We start from the raw sequence: 23,319 nt of genomic DNA, 5'->3' as shown, positions 1-23,319 counted from the left end.
CATCTAATATCAGCGCCGCTAAAAATGAAAATTCTTTAATGAAGAGAAGAACTGGAAGCTGTACTTATTGATGAATGTAACGACAAAATTCTCAAAGGATTTCTCATCCATACCCAGATCTATTAAAACTTTATTAAGATGTCATCAATTTTTAACTGACTGCTTTTCTCCAGTGATATTCCTCTCTCCTGGTGCAGCAGATCCAAATATAACTCAAGGCTTTCTCTATAGAAGATGCGTGTTAAGAAATGTTTGTTTAGTGAATATATAAAAGACAAAAACATCAAACAAACAGAGATGAACACGGCCACGGCTTCTACATTGCATCCAACTTTTTTGGAATTGGGGTTGTATCATGAGTAAGATTTTTGGTCCTTGTTTCAGAACAAAGCCCTGGCTCCCTTTCTGCTCACACACATTATATACAGCATCTCTTAAGTCCACCTGATACAGCCGTCTAAGCCTGTTGCTGCTGGAATACTGATGCCATGAGCACCGCTGGCTGACCTCAGATCCCCCACACTCAGCATTCCCACAAGTGTCTCCTCCTCCTCCTCCTCCTCCTCCTGCTATGATTTTCCTGGAATTCCTGATCAGCTCCTCTAACCCTTTATGGCCCGTGATAAATAAAGCTATCCATTTCTCCCTCTTACGCTGCGGTGTTCTTTTCTTCTTCGTTGGTTTTTCATCCCCTCTCCCGCTGACGTCTCAGCTAATGCGTATTGACAGGGCTTTTGCGTGTTTTTCATTTTTGCTGACACAGTGTATTTGCAGAGCTTCCTGCACACCGACCCTCCCTCCCTCCTAAATGGCCTCAGTGTTTCTTTATAGGCTTTGACATATTTCATTAGGCGGATGGTCTTAAGAGGGCCTGCCTGGCTTCTTTAATCTGGCTAAAACCCTTTTTCTCTCTGGCTAGAGCCGCTCTCTCTCCATCCTTTCTCTCTGCCACTCCAGTCCCCGTCTTCAATAGAGCTTTTAGTTTTTTCCTCTCTTTTTGCTTTCATCTTCGCTCCCACTCTTCCCAATCATTTCTGTCTTGATTATTCTCCGTCTCCTGCTCTTTGTCACCAGGCTCATCCCCATTTTTAGCATCCTCTCAATCCCCAAACCATCACTTCTCTTTCTTCTTCTCCCTCCACTTCTCTCTTTTTGATCACTTTTATTCTTCTCCCCAACAGGCTGATCCTCTCTTATTCTCTCTTTCTCTCCTTCCGTCTTTGTCTCCCTCCATCCTCTGCAGCTGTATCTGTTCCAGCTTTATGTGATTATGGTGAACATGTTCCAAGTCTTGGAGTTTCCTCTCCCCTAGACTCTCTAAAAGAGTGTGTATGAGTGTGTGTGTTTGTGTGTGAACAGCCTGCAGACAGCCAGAAGAGTAATGGAGAGATATCCCTTCATTCATCCCTCCATTTCTCTCCCTTAGAGTCTAACATCTCCCCTGGCAGAAGGCTGCCCTCTCTACAGCACACCTGGGAGCTCATCCAGCTACACATACACTTTTCACACATACTCATACTGCAGTGCTGCAGCTCTGTGCTCATGTGTTGTAGTTAGCTTATAATGATGTCTGCTTTTGCAGCTGTTCTGTTTGGAATAGGGACGCTCTGATCAGGGTTTTACTGCTGCTGTTGATACTAATCACCTGTAAGTGAGACTGACTGACACTGATGTGGGTTTGGTCAAGGCAGCTCGTTCAGTGCTTGGTCAGTCTACTAAGCTTTGTAGTGCACTGGGACTTCCTCTAGGTGTCAGCGTAACCTGATTAAAGGAGCACAAAAGTATTGCTGTATTTAATCTTCTCACTTAACCCTACGCTCTCTTCTTGAAATTACATTTTTACACGTCATGATGTTTTATTTACCTTCATATAAGGATTCATAAAAGTTCCTACCTCAGTTTTGGGGTCATGGCTCAGAACTGGTCTAGTTAGGTGGGAGAAATGCAGTCTAAGATGCTATCAAGCATGGCTAATACACCTCATTTGTCACATATTGTGACCATCATTACTCTCATAGACATATCCTACCTAATCGATAAGTTTAAGATTGATTTAGGGCCATAAAAGTCATGCATTTATCTTATTAGGGCCCGAGCACCAACCCAGGATCAGTGAGAACCCTATTGAAATTGTAGCCGTTATTATTATTATTATCCTGACTGGGAAATCACTAATTTGGAGCCTTTAACATGCTCAAAAACTCACAAAACTTTACCCAAAATTGTCCCCTTCGAGAAATAACAACCTGGTGGTGGAATTTCGCAAATCCATCACAAAAAGTGAGATAGGGCCCTGGGTAAAACCTACATGCATGAAAATTGGTACCCATATGTATCATGATGTGACGAACAAAAAATCACATTATGACCATCCTCTAAAATGTACAGGAATAGAACTACAAACCATTTTGGTCCAATTCTGGTGTTTTCACGACACCACACGTTTCGCATTTTAATGAACTAGTCCAAGGGATTTCATCTGATGGACTCCAGAATGTTTTTGCATAAATCAGTCCACCTGGAGATCTAAAGTTATCAAAACTGTGACTTTTTACATGGGGTGGGGCCTTAACAGGGGCCTGATTTTACACTATTTTTGGTGTGTTTTTTACAGTAAAAATTACACAGTAATTCCTTATAACTTTTTAGTGCTCATGTCAATCATCACCAGATGTCCCATGGATAATCACACAATGGTCCTGAATACATCCATGCATCAATATCAGCACTTTGTCACAGCGCCCCCTTCTGCCAGGTGAACATTTACCTATTGATTTTTCATGTGTGAATTATGGGTTGCTACATAAAAATTCAGCCCCCGTACACCATTCATCCTAGGCCTGTGATTTTCGGTCTGCATATGGATCATCATCAGAGCTACAAAAAAGCCTCATGGACCCATGCCAAAATCCCAACAGGAAGTCCACCAGCTTTACTGGAATTTCAAATAAGGCAATTTTTTTGGACAATTATCCACCGAAAACCCCCAAAACGTTGGGGGACATCAATCTATGGTATTCACAGTGTTATGGCAAGACATCAGTATCACACTGAACACGCCCATCTGCAAACAGCTCATCACAGCGCCCCCTACTGCAAACAGGAAGTGGCGAATATGGGTCATTTCTGTATTCCTTTTACTAAGTTCAACCTATCATGCTGTGATTTTGAGCTCAACTCCTAAATATCTGTCCCCACATTGACATGAATTGTTAACAGATGCCCGGATGGCCATGTCGGCCATTTTGATCTTTTGCCGTTGGACAGGAAGTGGGTGTAACTCTCATATGAAACATCCGATTGCCTTCAATTTTCACATGTATGATCAGGGTCTGCCTCTCTACAGATTTCAATGTTCGTTTCATGGTTTTGCTGTAGCGCCCCCTACTGTAACCCACCAGAAGCACCTTGGACATAGAATGCTTACTCTTTTTTCAATTTTACATGACAAATAATCCTTCCCTGACCCCTTCTACATTCAGCATCCACCTTTGTCACTCTGCCAGCAGCACAATGCAACACCCCACTGTTGCCACACACATGGGCATTTGCCGCACACCCCAACGTGTGCCGGGGTGCGAGGGCCCTTCGGTGCTGCTTGCAGCCCTAGTTCATTGTTGTTCTCGCTTTCTGCAGCACCCTTGTTTCTCTTTCTGTAAATTGCTCTTTTCTCTTTTTTCTTCCTGTAACTCCACTTTCCCCTTCTCCCTTTCCAACTTGATTCTTCCTGAATCACCTTCCTCTCTCTTTTTGCATCTCCTTCCTCTCTTCCTTTACCTCCATCTTCTCCTTTTCTACATTCTCCTCTGCACTTTTTCTGCATCTCCCTATTTTTTCCTTTTTGATCATCCTCCTCTGCATCTCTCTCTTGATTCCTGCTGCATCACCCTTGTCCTCTCTTATTGCATCTTCCTTTTCTCTCTTCCTTCATCTGTCTCTCTTTTCTTCGTCTCCCTCTTCCCCCTCTCTGCATCTTCCTCTTCTTCTGTATCTCCCTCTTGATTCTTCCTGCATCACTGTTTTCTCTCTTTATGCATCTCCCTTTGTCTCTTTGTACATTTCCCTCTTGTCTTTTTCCTCAACTGCCTCTTCCCCCTTTCTGAATCGTCCTCTGCCCTTTTTCAGCATTTGCATCTCCCTTTCGTCCTATTAAAACCTACCCCTTGTTTTTTCTTGCATCACCATCACCTCTTTTTCTTCATCTCCTTCTTCTCTCTTTCTAAAATCACACTACACAACCTTTGACACCAGAATATTCCTCACATGCCCAATCCACAGATCAGACATTTTTAATGAAAATCAGCCAGTAATGATTGGTTTTTGGATCAATCAGGGATTGTTTCTGTACATTGTATTTAGGTGTGTTTTGTTCTTTTCATGATCAGTAGAAAAAACTGTTGAATCATGCGCATGCTCAGCAGTATCCTGGCTTACAGCAAACCCTGCAGCATCAGTCCCTGCACCCATTAGCTGACGCCGTTTCTTCTCTGCACAATAAGCTTTAAATCCAGCCAGCTTCCTGCCAGCGCTGCTTTGTTTTCACTCTCTTTGTTTGGGTGCTGCGTTACTCTGCCTCTCGCTGTCATTCCTCACTCTCTCTCTCGTTTCCCCTCCCTTCCTCTGTTCTTTGCATCTGGTGTGCTGTTGTTGATTTAAGCTGAAAGTCAACATGTTGCTCTGATTTGACTTGATCGATGTTTAAATGTTCTTACAGATTTTCTCTGCTTGTCTGCCTGTATAGACATAGATAGAAAGATGAATAACAGCTGTTCTTGTTTTGTTTAAAGCACCAGTGAAAAACATGAAGCTTTTCTCTGCTAGCATGTATCACTCCATCACAAAATGCTCACCAACCACCGTCACTGTCACCAAAATCAGAGAAGCCAGGAGAGAAAGGCAGAGCTTGGATGCAAATGTATGCAAGTGTGCATCCTTGTCATTATTAAAACATTCAGTTAAGAATGTGTGATGTGGTCTGCAGAGAAGGAGGAAGGAAGTGTGTACTGTAGACAAGAGGCTCTGCTAACAGTGACAAACAGATGTTATCTCCTCTTCTGTATCAAACATCTGCACTCTCTCTTAGATATCTTTTTTAGACTAGGCCATATCTGCTTCCCACTTCCCAGAACTTTCTAGTGCTCTATTACTTAGATCATCAAGTACTGAGAGGATAAAGTGTTCTGTAATGCATTTGCATATTTAACATGCTTTGAATAGAATAAGACTTAAACCCTAACCCTTGGAAGGTTTTAATGTTAAAAACACTCTGTAATGTGTGTAATGGACATCAGGGCACATGAAGTCGTCATACATTAATGGTGGAATACTCTAGAATCTCTCTGAAATTTAAACCTGTTTTATTATGAGATGGCACCTGCCTCACCTTTGTCAAAAACAGGTGAGGTGTTCTCAGTATTTATCCATTGATTTCATTAGAAGGTGCCCTGGGTGGCACTTTATCATTGGCTCATTGGAAGAGTGTGCACTTCATCACATTTTGTCCATTAAAGGGGCATCCCAGAGGGCAGAAATGGATCAAGTTTTTCCCTCTGGAAGGGTACCTTCGAGGGCACTTCACCATTGGCCTACTGAAAGAACAGCCTGTCTGGACTTTTATCAATTTTCCCATTGGAAATAAGGACCTATGAAGGCACATTTCATCCACTGGTGGGACATCCTGCAGGGCTCTTCATCATTGTTTATGCACCACAGGTGCATCCCAGAGGAAATTTTAACAGTGGCTTTCTAAACACTAGGGCTCCTAGGGGGGATTGCCCACCCAGCCTCCCCTCTGAGTCCACCAGTGCTGATGTCTGAGAGAACCCATGCATCCATGGGCAAATTTAGCTTCCACGTTGCAGCAAAAAAAAAAAAAAAAAATCACAATGCATGGAAAAATTGTTCAGTATTGCAATTGAAACATGAAGTGAAATTACTAAAACACAGTGACAGAGTGTATAATAATTCAGGTTTACAGGTTTTAACTTGCCAACATATCTGTGCTTACAAGATGTCTGTAATGAATCCAAAATAGTCTGAATAACTACAGCTATAACTTTTTCCACTACTTAATTAGCACCAGTTTAACATGGAATAGTTGGCTTGAACTTTGTCAAATAAAAAAAATCCAAATTAGAGGTTCTCTGATACACTTTACTTGGAGTCTATATCGATTAGTAGTTCATGAGACCACATACAGTGCTTAACATATTTATTAGACCACCTGTCATATTTCTCTCAGAGACCATCCAGCATCATGAAGTGCTTTAATGCGGACTCTTTCATTCCAGTGAACTCTCTACATTTGACCATTTTGAACAGGAATGAGGAATTTCAAACTGAAATCACCTTTTTATACCCAAATTTCAGCCGGCTCACTGGGCTTCTCTGAGAAGTCAGAAATGAAGCAAGCATAACATTCAACCACTAAAACTCATTTTTCTGTTCAGGAATGACAGTAAATAACTATATTTTTGACATATTAATTAATAAATAATAATGTGCTTTACTATTCTTCAGGGGTTTTTTGTAAATCAGTAAATTTGAAAATTCATGGATACCAATAATAATTATATTTTAGCATTAAAAATATCATTTGGTTAAAGAGCTTTCAACATATTGGTATTAACCATTGAAGAAACATAAAAAATTATTTTAGTTTTATCAATTTTTACCAATGCTGTTAATCTAGAGCAGCTGTGGCATAAACCTTGCTTTGGGTGGTGGTTTAATAAATTTGTTAAGCACTGTATTTGAAATTGATATGCATTGATGATAAAAAACAATAAGTTCCCAATGTGACGAAAATAGAATTTACTCTTTGCTAAGCCCCCCCCCGAAAGGGCCACTGTCCACTCCCAGGTTAGCGACGGTAACTATCCACAGGAGGCACAGGAGCTTTCAGCAGATGAGATTGAAAAAAGTCAAAATGAGAAGTTTAAAGGCTCAAAATCTGAGATAAAAATTCAAACCTATTAGCTCAAAAGGTTCAAACATGGCATTTAAAGTCAAAATAATGTTTTAAAAAGGCAAATATATGAGATGGAAAGGTAAAATAATTGATTCTTAACTGTCAAAATATGAGATAAAATTCAAAATCATTGGTTTAAAATGTCATAGCATTAGAAAAAGATTTAAATTTTGAGTTTTGAAGGTCAAAACAACACTTAAAATTTAAAATTATACATCTAAAAGGTCAAATTATGAGATAAAAGTCAAAGTAAGAAGCTAAAAATTCCAGACCATGAGTTTAAAAGGTCAAAATATTAGTTCAAAAAGGACCTGAAAGGTCAAAAAATAAGATAAAAAGTCAACATTGAGAATTGAAAAGGTAACATATGAAATAAAAAGTCAAAACCTTAACTTTGCATCATAACTGTTAGGTGCAAAATTACGAATATGAAATGAAAACATAAATGTATTTTCCCACATTCCTGACTTTTTATCTAAGTATTTTAACTTTTTTTCTTTTTCTAGTTTTTATGACTTCAAAAGGATAAAATATTAGATCATCATAGTTAAGTTTACATTCTTAAACTGGAGGAAATCTGCAGACCTCAATCCAGTGGGCCAGCTGTATTAAAAAATAATCTCATCTGGTGGGCCGGGTATAACTGTACCACAGAACGGATTTGGCCCCCGGGCCTTGAATTTGACACCCCTACTCCAGAGAGAACACCAACAAACTATTACAGCAAACAGCCAACCAGCAGTCAGTTCTCATCAGACACCACATTAAATCTCAGTTTTTCAGTCAAACTGAGGTCTCACCGTTGTATTCTTCACAAGCTTAAGAACTCAACTTTAGCTTCTGTTTATTTAAAACTTTAAAATTCAATTGTGGTTTGTGTGGAGAAAAGAAAGATAAACGTCCGCTTTGAACATCGGTGCTGTCCTCTAGTCGATGGATCGGCTGAAGCAGAAGTGCTTATTACAGATCAACCTGTTGAAACAATTGTGAAATTGTTTTTTATCTCCAGCACTGCTGGTAAAATAATCCACCTCAAGTCTGGCTGATTGTAACAATCAAAATTTTGCCAGTCATGTTGTTAATTAAACACTGAAAGCCATGATTGGTCAGGGTTCAGTCTGCTCTCTGACGGCTCTCTAAGCTGAGTCACGGCGTGCCGTTTAGAGACACAGATGTCATGTACCGTCTGATCCGTGCCTTAGCTGGAGGTGGACGGTCAGCTGTGGTTAATGAGGCGTTCTGCAGGTTTGTGTATGTTTGTTCTCCCTCGATGCACCAGCATTTCCATCCTCTGTGTTTTTATAAATGGCACGCGTCCCGCTCCTCACAGCTCGCTCCAGCCCTCATCCATACCCTGCCAACCCCCCGCGCCGCTCTAATCCAGCAGAGGTAAGCAGTAATTATGAAATGGCCTTTTAAGTCCCCTCCAGTTATTAAAGCCATTCATCTAGTTGGAGGCTAAATACATACGGCCCATATGTCCCCATTCTCTCATACATCTAAACAGCTAAACCCAATTACTGGCAGAGCAGCGCCTGGGTGCAGCTCCGTCCTTTAGCTCTGATGGAGCTGAGTGCGTTCAAACAGTGATGGAGGGACGCTTAATGATCGGACAGCTCTTTAATTGGAGTGGAGCTTTGATTGGACATAACATGAATTAGATTTGCTTTCACTGGGTATACAGTTGTCTGAAGTGATTCCCTTTGAAGACTGGTTTGTCATGTGGTTGGAAAAAAGAGCGTTAATTGCATTCTGCTGTCCTTATACTTTTTCAAGGATGACACGTGTTTATATTTATCTAATCCTCTAAAAACCAACGGTGAAAACTCAATCCTACTAACAAAAAAAGGCCTAAACAGCATGCTAGCACACTGCCTCAGTGCTCTTTTATTGTCCAGATTTATTAAAAACACACAAACGAGCAGAAACCTAGCACCGCCTGACCCGTTATTACCATGAGCATGTGCACAGTTGTTCATTTTGGCCTTGTTAAGGCTGCCAGCCTTCATCTGCTGCTAGAACCAGATTTTATCCAGGCTAGAGTGATTGTTAAAGCACATGAAACAAACACATGAAACGCATGGATCTAAGCCACATTTAAAGGTGTTTGAAAAGCATTACCAATGGGATTTCTTAAATTCTGCTTAGCATGAACGTCCCAGCAGCTCAAAAAGGATTTCAAAGTGGCTTTTTACATAACGCAGAACAACATAACATTTCAGAGCATCAGGGCAGCGAGACACAAAGCTGCTCTGGCACCAGTTCTGTTTCTGTGACGTCTTTCTGCACCTAAATGTGGCATTCAGGCTGGCCTAGAAATAAAACCCTGAATTCCTTTAAACTACCACAAATAAGGCAGTGAGAGCTGCTGTTTCTGAGCTTGTCTGCTGACGATCCTGCTCAGATGCTTCTGTTCAAGTTAGCCCGGGTGCTTTTCTTTAATCAATCTTAATAAAAACATTTTGCATTGTACGGCTGTTTCCTCGGGGTCAGACAACTAAACTGAACCACTCCTGATTCATGCTGTCAGGGGTTATGGGTTAAGGGTCAAGGGTAAGGATTTGGGAGCACTGACTAGCTGAGGGAAAAAATTTGGAAACCAATGAGGCTGCAGCCAACCCCTAAAGAGATATTTCAGTATGCAGCGGGTGATCAGATATGCTTTACTCCTTGAATGAAAGCTGTCCCAAACCAGTGCACAGTTAGTTTTCAAGTTAAATAGTGCTTCTGATGAGCGTGCAGATGGTCGAGGTGGTTTAAGGTGCTACCCATGTATGCGGGCGGCCCGGGTTTGAATCCGGCCTGTGGCCCTTTGCTGCATGTCTCTCCTCACTCTCATTCCTGTTTCCAAGTCTATCCACTGTCCTCCTCTAGCCAATAAAACAGTGATTTTCAAACTTTTTTTGCCCAAGGCACACCTAAGGTTAAGCCAGAATCTCAAGGCACACCATATTTATATCGATACAAAATAGACATTTTAAATAACGTTGCAGTTAAGGTGGACTGTAAGGGGAGATAAAGAGGAGCGCTTTCTGGGGCCCAGCCAACTGGAGAATCATGGAGAAAGAGTGGGCAAAAGGTGGCAAAAATAGGTTAAAAGGGGTGAAAAAACCATGGCAAAATTAGGCAAAAAGTGGCAAAACAAAGTCAGAAATGGGTGAAAATTGGTAAAAAAAAACAAAAAAAAAAAAAGAAAGAAAAAATTGGCCAAACAATGCATTGAAATTGGCAAAAACTTGTTGAAAGTGTCAAAAAAGTGGCAAAAATGGGTTACAAGTGGCTTAAAGGGGTTGAATTTTGTAAAAAGGTGGTAACAATGGGTTACAAGTGATAAAAAAAGGGCAAATTTGGGCAAAAAATTTGTCAAACAAAGGCAAAAGTGGGCAAAAACTGGCAAAAAGGTGGCAAAATAGTTTACAAGTGGCGGAAAAGTGGCAATAAAAGGGTTTTAGTTGCTTAAAGGGGGTAAAAACAGGTCAAATGGGTAGCAAAAATGGGTTAAATGTGGCAAAAATGGGTCAAAGGTATTCATAAGAAGTGGCAAAAATGCTAAAAAAAAAAAAAGCAGCAAAATGATTTAAGTTGTCAAAAGAAGTTGCAAAAATGGGTGGAAAAATTGGTTAACTTGGTTAAAATTAGCATGAATGAATGATTTCAACACCAATTTCAACCCAATAATAGATTGCCATGCTTTTTAGCTCTTAAGGAGGAAACTGTTAGCCAGGATGCTAGCAATAATGCTACTGTTCCAACACATATGCACTGATATCATCAATAAATCCCGGCTGGGGAGGTCCCATTCTCTGGGGGGGTTTTCAGGGGTCCAGCCAGATCTAGGGGCAGGCCTGGTTATGGTACTTATCATAAAGTTGTAGTAATAACATACAAATTCCCACAGCACACCTAGACTTGCCTTACGTTACCCTAGTGTGCCTTTGCCACACCATTTGAGAACCACTGATCTAAAGGCACAGAAAGACCCAAAAATAAATCTTTAAAAGAAAACAAATTGTTTCCAATATATGGAAGTTACCCGAAAAATAAAACCCCACATGTTTTCTTGTTCTTAAAGATGACATCTTTAAAGAGGAGCCAGAGGAACGTGAGTAGGAGTGATACAGAAAGAAGAATGAGTCTTTTTTTATAAACAGTGATATAAAACATTCCCAGACATAGACCCAATACCACTCATGCTTTTCACATAAAACGCATCTCTCATGTCATCATGCCTTGTTGTCAATAAAGGTTTAAAGGCCTGTATTCTGCACATTCAATCTAAGGTGAAGCAGTGAAGATTAACATCAGGAGAGACCTTTGTGCTCTGTCCATTTCTCTGTGTCGTTTAAAGAACTTAAATCCATCTATAAACGTTTATAGAGATGAGATTATTAATGCCTTTTGGTAATTCAGGGTTTTTAGAGCTTCTGTTGAGTTACACCACTTTTATTAAAACATGGCCAGGGCCATTGGAGTCCTTGTAACTGCATATTTAATGTTTGAGCTGGATTAAATTCAGTAACCTTTACAGACGAGGGTGACGCTCTTCTTTTACAGGTGTGTGGTATGGATGTGTGTTTATAGCAGAGAGCAGGTCAGGGCGTGTTTTACTGTCGGAGGGAGAAATGGCTGCAGCTTTTTATTGGTCGGTGCTGAGATTGGATAGAAGATAGAAAAGTGTGAGTGTGGATGTGACGTGTGTGTTTCTAGAAGCATATATGTGAGCATTGTAGTGTCCTTTTTAAGATCTACATCCAGGAGAAAAAAGCTTTTTTTTTTTTTTACTGTGTTGTCTCGGCAGCTCGCCGTCACCCCTCTTTCTTGGACTCTCATTCACACACACACACACACACACACCTTCTTCTTCTTTCCACCCCTGGCCGTTTTGATGGAGGGGGCACTTTCTTGTAACTGTGGCAACCTTTCATCCAGGCTGCTGTAAAGCTGGAGCACATTGTGGTCCAGTTGATAGGTAAGTGTTAAGACCCTGCTGAGACACAGTAGGGCGGTGCAGCACAGTGCCAGGGTTTATATTTGGCTGTCTGTAAGTGTCTGTGTGCTTGTTTGTATGTTCTGACTGCAAAAATACATTTAAATCTGACTGATAGATAATTAAATCCAGCTAAAGAATCATTTTACTGCCCACTTTAATGTGTTAGCATGTGCTAAATATGTGCTGTAGGATGAGTTTGTTTACCAAAGCCTGTAATTCTTGGCTATTTATGGAATAACTAGAATTTTTCTTGAACAAATTTTATTTAAATTTTAACATGTCTGATGATGGGAAATCACAGATTTCATAGAAATATTCCTGATTCTTTGTGCTTTCTTAAATCAGTACATCATAATTGTTTTTATAGTGTCTTTTTCCTTTAATTTTTATGAAGATTTTTGACCCTCTTACACCTGGACCAGTCACAGAATCACATAAGAACAGCCTTAACACTAGAACCGCTGTGGATCTCTACATACCTAAAACAGCCAACGGGTCAAATGTACCTGTCATTAACACCGGGTGCTATAAAACAAACTTTTAGAAAAAGTCAAAGACTGACAGTCTTTAAAATTGTAAACACATCAAGTAAGATACAATTAAAGAACAGCCTTGGGTAAATTTGACCCATTGGCAGTTCTAGTGTTAAGCCTGTGTTATAATTTAATCCATGCTCTGGGAACCTACTTATGAGAAAATCGCTTTCTTTATGCTTTCTTTCTAAAAAATGAAGTCCTACTGCAGAATTTAATGTTAGATTTCCAACATTTCCTCATGGAGAAACCCCTGTTTTTGGGGGGACATTTAGGTGGCATGGTTTTTCTAATTTCCCATATTTTCTTTCCTGAAATTAAGTGAATAGGATTCTTTAGTTAAATAATTCCCTCTGAATAATATTATTCATAATGTTGTGACCCAATGACATGGAACTAAAGAGTTGTATCATCCCTCCGTCACAGGTTGCGGCTGTATTACACTCACTTTTTGAGGTTTCACTTTAAAGCTACAAAGCGGCTTCATGGAGCAGCGTTAGTCCTTGCAGGGCCTGTCAGCTCAGCAGCAGCCCACGGCTACGTTCCAGGCAAAGATTTCACTGCTGTCTGCTCAGCACAGCAGTCACCCTTTGCTAAAGTCACAGTATGCAGACCACAGTGATGTCTGCACGTGCATGCGTATGCATGTGTTCACACTAAAACAGGAAAAGAGTACATTGAGAGATGGTTTTTCCATCGGCTAACATTGTCTTTGCATTTAGGGTTTTGTTGCTCTGGATTATCCAGAAACCAGTTATAAGTTTGATTAGACATGCTTTGTCTTTGTCACAGCTTATTAGCATTTATACCATTGTAACACAGTTAAAAAACTCTCACTATTTACAGCATGAACAATGAGTATCATCTACCTTGATCATCTTACAGAGGGTGCAAAACTTCTCTGGTGGACCAATGTGCAACATTTGCAATGCTATCGTATTGCTTTAACAGTCGCGATAAACAACATGTTATGATTAAACAATATTATCAGTAAAATAAGCAACTATGCTTTGCATCAAACAATCCTAATCTGCTTGGATTGTTTGTCATCTGACCACATATGGCCTCTCCTTGCATGGCAAAATCCTGCAGTGCCATCTGAGGGCCCGAGGATGACCAGCATCCACTGCCGACCTTCAGCCTGGTCCCTCTCACACAGAGGTTTCTCCAGGTTCTCTGAATCTTTTGATGATATTATGGACTGTAGATGATGGGATATTCAGTCTTCAAATTTTATGTTAAGGACCATTTTTCAACAATTATTGCACAATTTTTAGACTTAGTTTTTTTTACAGAATTTTGAACCTCTGCCCATCTTTACTTTTGAGACTCTGCCTCTCTAAAATGCTCCATTTATACCCAGTCATGTGACTGACCTGTTGCCAAATATTTTAATTAGCTGCAAAATGCTCCTCCAGCCTTTTGTTTCACTGTCTCTACTTTTTTGAGCTGTGTTGCTGCCATCACATTCAAAGTGAACTCATATTTTTCATAAAATGGTAAAATGTCTCTGTTTAAACCTCTGATATGTTGTTTATGTCCTATCGTTTTTAAAATACGGGTTTGTGAGATTTGCCAAGCATTCTGTTTTATTTTTTCACAGTGCCCCAACTTTTTTGGAATTGGGTTTGTATATTTAGCTTTATGAGTGGACCCACTGAACAGAACCAGTTCATTTACGCCCGCATGGAGGTATCACAAGCTTAATTTACTAAATAGAACATCCCGGTTTTCCTGAGTGTAAGGATTATGACCTGATGATGAAGAAAAGCTGTTAAAATGTGGAAAGCATTCCTGCGTCTTGCAGTGTGAAGTAGGGGGTGAAAGCTCTTCAGTCCGTATTTGCACATCTTATTGGATGCTTTACTGACATGCAGCTTTGTTGTCATTGTTGACTAATGTCCCGGAGTTTACACAAGCTTTTTCAAACTTTTTCTAAACAAGAGCATTTATTTTCCTGCCAGTCTTTTTGAACTTGTTAATCCACAGAGGTTCATTAGTCCATCCAAGCCTTTGAACATCCTCGCCTAACTTTGTATTTGTGTAAAAGGCAGCCTCTGAAACCTGGACACCTGTAGGAACCCCTACCTCTCTAATCAGGAGAAATGAAAATCTCCAAAACAGAAATTGAAAACGTGACAATATCCCTTTCATCCAGGATGGCAGCCTGGTACAGCTGTGAAGGGCATCCGCCACCGTCCTGGCCAGTTTGGCTGTCGGGCTGTTTGTCAAATCTGTGCACCAGCTTGAATCAGCGGCAATCAGGCAGACGTGATGCGAACGGATCCGTGAGAGCATCTGCTGGCACAGCGGGCAGCGATATGTGATAAACGCTGATTTCACCCTCCATTGGATCGAGCTGGCGATGATAGCCACCTCTCCCCCGCTCATCCATCCTATTAAACCCTCATTATTCATTTACCTCCAGCCTCAAACGCCTGACATGCATGGAATGAGTTCTGCACACACAAACACTCCTTCATATTTCTTCTTCTAGGCGGTCAAGGACACACGCCGCTATCATGCTCAGGCAGTATCATGACTTTAATTTCTTCTTTCTTGGGTGAAACTCTCACATTCTGCACTCACACACACTTTCTCTGTGTTTAGCACAGCAGTGTGCTGGCAAGGAGCTTAATTCTATCAGGCTGCGAGCTGGACAGCCGTAATTACATTTGTGACACAAATCCTGCCTCTCAAATTGAGCGTTTTATTCCTGAGCGCTCCCCCCTTCTCTATTTATAACCCCTTATTCCCCATAAATCCCACTTCCTCACAGAAAGTCAATTTAGGACTTAAAAGGCAGCGACGCTCTGCTTACTTTCTCCCCCCTCTTCAGACTCCATCCCTGTTTCAGTCTCGCTTCCCCCCTTTTCTCCCCTGCTCTGCTTTGGAGCTTTGAAGCCTCTGAAATGACAAAAATAAAAAATATGACTTAAGAAGAGGGAGCCATGATGCAGAAAGTCATCCCTACAGGAAAGTTTGAGAGCAGAAATCCAGCCTGCCACCTGTCTGTTACTGCTTTGAAGAGGACTTGAACCCAGAGGAGGAAGAGCTCCGGAGTTTTTGTTTCAGTTTCGTCTGCTTCTTCATCTTCTCCTTCTTTGTCATCATCATTTCTTTTTGCCTTCGTCATCTTCATGTTCCTTTTTGTTGCCTTCTCCTTTGTTTTGCTCTTTGTCATCTTCCTCGTCTTCACCCTTTTCTTCGTCTTCTGTTCGTCTTCTCTTTCCTCTCCTTAGACGTCCTCTTATTGTGTTCTTCTTACTCTTTTGTCCTCATCTCATTCTCTGTTGTCTTAAGCTTACTATTTATATTATTGTTAATGTTAATTTTATTTGGTAATAATCTTTATTATAATGCTGGAAACATTTAAATTACCATGATATGGAATGTGCTAGAACAATTAAACCTGCAAGTATAACTGGAGCTCTCATTCATCGCCACACTAAGAAATATGAACCCAGTAGGCCGAAGGATGACGCATTAGTTACTGACAGAAGAAGCCATGTTTGAGAGGCCACGCCCCTCATATGGTACGTTTGACTGGCTTTAAATTTGACACTCAAATCGAGCTTATGGGCCTTTACAATTTTTCGTCCTGACCATAAAAGCCGCCCTAAAGTGTTTGTTTGATTTCTACCATATATGCTGCATCCAGTGAGCCAAAACTCATTCTAAGTAGCCAAAGGCTTGTTGATCTGTTGTTTCATCTTCAAGCTATTGACTTATAAACTTTGACTGGGTTGGAGATTGGAAAGAAAATGGCCTTAAGTCATTAACAATTAGTCCAATCATCATGAATCTTCATGTGTAGCTTCAGGCAGTGACTGGGAATATGTCTGTGTAATTGTTTTGATCCCTTTCTTTTGGGTGCACCAACTGCGCCAAACATTTGCACCAGAACAGTAAGTGGAATTGCTCCAAAGTCAGCGATGTGCTCTGGGGTGTTTAAGTCTGAAAGACCTTCTTGGTGGTGAAAGTGGAGGGGGGGTCTCTGCTCAGATTTTAAATGCTCTCAGTCAATCCTGATGAAACTCACTGGAGACATGCTAAACTGTGTTTTAAAGCTGCAGTAAGCCATTTATTTTTAGTGTATTATGCCCACAGAAACAGCACAACCCGTCAGGGGCTTGTTATTGAAGCCACCTAAAAGAATAACACGCTTCTGCAACGCGTCCTGCACTGAATGCTGCACTCTCACTTGAGGAAAACCAGCAAGGGACGATGCTCCAGCCAATGAGGGGCCTAGTACTCACAGCCAATCACGGCTCAGGACGGAGGGAGCGTTCCTATTGGCCGCTTTAGTAGGTGCGCTTGCGCCTCAGCTCAGTGAGAAGTTGATACAATGGCGGCATTACGGCGGTGTTTGGTCCTATGTAGAATTTGTTCATGCTGAGACGAAGTGTTTTCTAGCCTGTGATTCAGCCATTGATTTCAGTGGAAAAGTTGAACAAAATCACTCCACGAGAGCTTTGCCACCGTCAGTATTCGATTCAGCGGATGTGCATATTTGCGAGGAGGTATGTGAGAAGAGGGGCGGAGCTATGGAGCCCAAACACGGAAAAGAACAGGAAGGGAGGGGGGTAGAGTTGATTCTCTATGATTCTTGTTGGATGTTACATATTCAAGCTTTAAACATGCACGCCACACTTCTCTAAAATCTGACTAAGGGGCGTTTGACTGTTCTTCCTCTTTTTATTTTACAGTGAATTAAATCAACTTAACCTTGTGAGCCCAGCGCTGTCCAATACGATAACTGTTGAACCATTAATTGTAGCTATGTCCTTTTTTCCCTCTGAAAACCATCCGTTTCACCGTTCTAATGAAGCTCTGCCTTTGTAGCTCTTACACATGCTTTTCTGGTAAGCCTGGGTCGGTGGTGACTTTCTGGGGTCTTCAAAGATTAAATCCACACCAGTAAATCTGATATTGATCATCTGTCATCCATTATTTAATAGGGTTATTTTCTATCATCTCTGCTGCTAGCTTAGCATTAGCCACAATCTTGAGTTCCCTAAACAGATGTCACATGGGCTGTGACAGGCTGTCGTCATGCCATGCTTTTCTGAAAAGCGCCTGTGCAGACCCTTGAAAGTGGAGCCTGAATGACTCATAACGGAGAGAAAGAGACACAGAGAGGCCATGATGTGTCCCTCTATGTCACTGCAGACAGGAACTGCTCTGAATAATGACTCAAATGAAGCCAATTACAAAAGAGAATATGTTTCCACTTTTTCCCTCCAAGAGATGGGAGAAGTTTGTGCAAAAAAAGTGGTAGTCGTTGTTTCCTGTGTTTAATAGATGAAAATCTTTTTAACCCCCATTTAGTTTCTTTTGCCTCTGTAGTCCCAAACATAAAATTCAGATGACATTACAGCAGCACTTAGATTCTTGAAGCCCAGGTTGTTCTGAATAAAGGATGCTTCGAGCTTGACAGTGCAGCACAGGGTTGATGTTTTAAAAGCTTTTTAAGATAAAAAGTCCAGTGGAGACACAATGGTTAAGAAAATACGGTAGAGCTCAGAGGGTTAAAGTGGAGTTTTTCCACTCTGTTAATCCTGAGACTCACTCTGCTTTGCTGTTTTTAGCTTTAAGGGCTCGAACCCACAGTTGGCTGCTTGAGCCTCTATTCACTTTCATTGAGATACACAACTAGAGTTCGTTTCTTTGCTGGTCTTCTTTTCCTCTCTTCGTCACTTGACCTTCCATTCTCTCCCAGCGTGTAGGGCGGCTTCCATTTGGCATGAGATTAACTTCCTGTCCTCCTTTGTCTCATTTTTCCTTCTCTCTTCCAGCTCTTCTTTTCCTCAAGTCCTCCCTCCTTCCCTGCTGAATCAGCGGTGGCCTTCATCGCCCTCCTGCTCCATCCTCCCTTTTTTCCTCCTTCCTCTACTTGGAGGCCATACCCGAGTACAGTACGATGGCACTTCATTTATTTCCCTCCTTTCTCTCTGTCTTACTTATGCATGAGCCTGTCATTTCCCATAATGCTGCTCTTCACCTGTCCCTCTGCTGCTCACCTCATTCATCGTTTTCTTTCCTTCCTTTATGTTTCTCCTGTAGGTCTATAACTTACCCCGTTTCTGTCTAAGCCTGTTTTCCCCTCTTAGCATCCGTCCTTCTGCTTTCTACATTTCATCTTCATAGATTCATATTAATAGAGTCCAAAAGCTTGTCTCCTTTAAGGCAGTGTTACTCAACCCTGCTCAACCAAAGAGCCAAATTATTTAAAAATACCTTTGCAAGAGCCACAATCTAAGTGGTGAAAAGAGGCAAAAATGGGTTAAAGTGGAAATAAAAATAAGTGAAAGTGATCAAAAGGTCCAAAAACAGCAAAGAAGTGGCCAAAAATGGGTGAAAGTGGGCAAAAATGTGAGAAAAAGTTGCAAAATTGAACAAAAAGAGTTACAAAAGTGGCAAACCCATCAAAAAGTTTAAAAAAAAAGTGGCAAAGTAATGGGTGAAAATTGGGAAAAATTGGGACAAAAAGTGGCAAAAATGAGTTATAGGTGGAAGAAATGGTGAAAAAGCGTAAAAAATGTGGCATTCAGTGGAAAAGGCTGCTTAAATGGGCTGAGAAGGAAATAAATAGCAAAAAGCAGGACAAAAATGGCAAGAACTGGTGAAAAGGGGCAAAAGAAGTGGCAAAGTTGGGCTTAAAAAGATGTAACAGATTAAAAGTAACAGAAAAGGAGGAGAAATTGCAAATAAGGGCAATGGAAATATACAAACAAAAAATAAATGTTGACAATTTAAGCCAACTGTGGGAGACAAAATGATTAATGGATCATTTCTGAGGTTAAAGTTGACCTTTTTAAAGGTTTTCTGGGGGAAAAATATTTCAAATGAAGACTAAAAAGAGCCATGTGTTGAGTATCACTGCTTTAAGGAGAAGGTTTGTGAGCTTATCGTTCTCTCAGTTTGAAATTTCTTGGGACATAATTGTCAGAAAAAAGCTTCAAATCTGATTTCCTTAGCGTTTTTTTCTTCTTCAGTGTCTCATGTTAAAGGGCAGCTCATGAGTCATCATGCAGGCTGATGGTTTAAATCCTAGACATTTTACAGTCTGGTTAAATGTTGCTACAGCTTTGACGTGTTCCTGTTGACTGAATGCATACCTTCATGCTGGATTTTTTTCTAACATCGCACACTTGGATAAACTAGTACAGTCTCATATACCTTTGAAACTTCTTGTCCCGGCTCCTTCTCCCCTTCCAGCCATACTTTAATTTATAAATCAGTAAAACATGATCTTTACTGCTCTAAATCTCCAGGAGCATTAAACTAAACTGATGCACATGCACTATAAATAAGGAAATATTACTGCAGGACTTATGTGTTTTAAATGCATTTGGGTAAATTTTCTTAAAAGCTTCTGATCTCAGTGCTCAGAGTCACTTGAACCTTTAAAAGTCTCTCTGTTTCATCCTATCAGTTGAAGTGTAGCTCATTTTAAAGGAAAATTGCCTCCTCATCCGTCATGAAAGCCTCTCTGTTTTCCCTTCTCTCTGTGTCTCGTATGTTTCATGTCCATCCATCTAACCCCCCGCCCTTCTCTCATGTTCCTTTTTCTGTGTCTCAGAGCTTGCGGCTGGTGGAGCTCTAGGTCCGACCCTCGGCCTCATGAAGTCCAGCTCCCTGGAGAGCCTTCAGACGGCCGTATCCGAAGCAGAGCAGAGCCACATCAAAGCCCAGGTGCCCTTCCACCGTCCGCGTCCGCACATGGTCCGAGGGCGGGGATGCAACCAGAGTTTCCGCATCGCCATCGACAAGTCCTACGACGGACCTTCTGAAGACGGTGAGACCTCTTGTTAGCATTTTAACAGCAGAGATGTAAAAGTGAGAGCTGCTTCTGCCAGAATCAAGAGACACCAAACCATCTCCCTTAAAGAATGTTCCTTTTTAATGTAGGACTGTCAACGCAGGGATAATATAAGATTCTTCTCTTAGACTTTGTGGCCGTTTGAAATGAGACACCACACTGCCAATGCACATCCCTTAGGCTTTATAGCACACTGGCACTTAGAAGGAGCCTGAGGCCTGCCAAGGGACGGTGCTTAGCCTAAGTACCTTAATGAAATGCAACAAGAATTCATCCACTCAGCAATTTAGGATGAGCAACTTTACCTCTTACAGCAGCATATTTTTAATGCTCTACCTTGTGTTGGATGTTGAGCTTGAGTGTATGAGGGAATTATCCTTAATGTGAGCTGGATGTGGACTTACCATCTTTAGAAAAGTTGAAAAGTGGAAGAGATGGGAGGTAAGACTTCACTGAGAATCCCAGCACATAGACCTCAAATCGCACTCTATACAACAACTGATCCACACTGTTTAAAAAAACAAGCAACTTCACCACAAAGAATGAGACGAGTTGTTGTTCTGCTGCTGATTGGATGAGGTAGACTGTGTGTGTCAAGAATGTTTATAGTAAACAGTTTCATATTGGGTCAAATGTAGATTTTTAACACTAGTAGTCAAATAGTCCAAAGTTAAGAAAACAACCCAAAAATGCTCAAATTGAGCACAGTTTCTTTACAGACTTCTTATTTCTGCATATTTGTCACACTTAAATGTTTCATATCATCAAGCTAATCTTAATATTGGACAATAACCCAAGTAAATACAAAATGAGGTTTTTAAATAATGATTTCAGTTATTAAAATGAATTTCCTTTATTGAATCATTAACTAACTGTGATTAGTCACTCTTTTTTGGGAAGTTGGGTTACTTTAGCCTGATTACTGCCGGACCAGTTGAATCTAGAAACAAAGTCATTGACATCCATCATTCTAGAAAGGGTTGCAAAACCATTTCAAAGGTGTTGAGACTCTAGAGCAGGGGTTCTCAAAGTTGGGGTCGGGACCCCATTGAGGGTCACTAGACACTGAGAGGGGGTCTCCAGATGCCTTAAAAAAACTAAGAACACTTTTGAATTACACTGTTGCCACTTTACACCAATTTTGCCAAATTTTAATCCGCTTTTATTTTAACACATTTTTGCAACTTAAAACCCTTTTTTTTTCAATTTTAAACCCTTTCCAATTTTTTTTCTTCCTGTTTTTGCCACTTCTAAACCAAATATTGTGCTCTCTGCCTATTGTTGGCTCTGCTGACACATTATTGCCACTATTAACCCCTTTTACCACTTTTTAAGCCACATTTCATAATTTGATACGCCCATTTTTGCCAGTTTCTGACTATTTCTGCCTCAGCTAACCCTTTTTTGCCCATTTCACAAAATTTGCACCTATTTTTGCCTCTTTAATGCCATTTCAGCCACTTTTGAATCCCTTTTTACCACTTGATATTTCCATCTTTTATCTCATTTTTGGCATTTCTAACCCATTTCTGCTACTTTTAAAATCCAGTTCACCACCTTCCCCACCATTTTTCTTTTGGCCATTACTAACCAATTTTAGCTATTCTTAAAATATTTTAATTCTGTTTCTAACCAAAAGCTTTATGTTTTTAGAGGGCTAATTACTACACAAATGATCTAAAAATTGTTTCTTTGATAAGAGTGGTTATTGTTCAGGTTAAATATAAAATACAACAGCTTCACTTTATAATAGACCATGATTTTGCTGGCCCCCAGTTTGGCTGGGCCCCAGAGCTCTCCCATTTCCCCCCCCCAATGGGCGGCCCTGTCTTCACATGACTATACTTGAATGTTTATGACTGTGTTCAGCCACCTTCAGGAACAGTGGGGGTCTCCGGTCTCTGGCACCTTTATTTTGGGGGTCACAGGCAGAAAAGGTCGAGAACTCCTGCTCTAGAGAACCAGAGTGAGAGCCATTACCCACAAATGGAGAAAACTTGGAACAGTGGTGAACCTTCCCAGGAGTAGCCAACATCTGAAGACCTGCAGGTCTCACTTGACTTGGTTAAGGTCAGAGTTCAGGATTCAACAATAAAAAAGAGACTGGGCAAAAATGACATCATGGGAGAGTTCCAAGGCCAAAATTTCTGCTGACCAAAAGAGCACAAAGGCTCATCTCACATTTGCCAAGAAACATCCTGATGATCCCATAGACTTTTGGGAAAATCAGCTGACAAGACAAAAGTGATGAGCTGAAACACTAATGTGCAAAAATTGAAAAAAACATCAGGACGGGGTACATTCTTTTCTCAGCTCTGTACGTGTGGACTAGGTGTTAGTTGTGGCCATGTCAGCCAGTTTCAGAGCTACCTTCTGAAGCAGTCAACTAGAGCTTTTGCTCATTTAAACCGTAGTTTAAAATAACTCTTTACCCATAAATATGGTGCCACCCACTTTGTTTTTCTGTGGTTTGGTCTTTGCACATCGTTGAATATTTAATAAGATGATATAACTGCACATTAACCCATCCATGTTCAGAGACTTGCCTCTGGCCATCTTCATGCTTTGCTAGGAGGCTTCCTGTGGGACTGACTAGATTTTTGAACAGATGTCTCAAAAGCAGTGAAACATGCATACATATAGACTAAAAGGTTAATGTGATTCAAGCAGCTGCAGTTATGAATATGTTCACCAGCCTTGTCCATCATCTACCCTCTATAAACATCCAACTGTTGATCTTCAGATGACGACCTCTCAGAGCCCAGCTCTGGTCAGGAAACACCTGCCAGCAGCTCCTCTCGCCACGGCCTGGACGCTGAGGACGGAGGCAAGAAGAAGAAGAAAACCAAAGGGAAGAAGGAGAAGAAGACTAAAGGGAAGAAGAAGGACGATTCTGTAGAGGATCTGGAGAAGAAGACCAAAAAGAAGGGATTCAACCTGCTAAGGTAGGACACATGAATGCTTTTAGACTTAATCATCACAAGTCCGTCCTCACAAAGGG

The 23,319-nt window shown here is 40.9% G+C and overlaps 1 protein-coding gene across 2 annotated transcripts in view; it reads left to right on the top strand.

Annotated features, from left to right (window-relative positions):
• The window catches only part of pard3ba (par-3 family cell polarity regulator beta a), a 364,154-nt gene that overhangs the window by 201,531 nt on the left and 139,304 nt on the right, over positions 1 to 23,319 (top strand). For both annotated transcript variants that reach the window (XM_041781937.1, XM_041781936.1), the window contains 2 exons: positions 20,079 to 20,294; positions 23,062 to 23,263. In XM_041781937.1, the coding sequence (XP_041637871.1) occupies positions 20,079 to 20,294; positions 23,062 to 23,263 (418 nt within the window). The remainder of the gene's footprint in view (positions 1 to 20,078; positions 20,295 to 23,061; positions 23,264 to 23,319) is intronic.

The sequence above is a fragment of the Cheilinus undulatus genome, linkage group 24, assembly GCF_018320785.1.
Source record: "Cheilinus undulatus linkage group 24, ASM1832078v1, whole genome shotgun sequence".
NCBI classification, from domain to species: Eukaryota; Metazoa; Chordata; class Actinopteri; order Labriformes; family Labridae; genus Cheilinus; species Cheilinus undulatus.
This window is presented reverse-complemented; position numbering and strand designations above follow the sequence as displayed.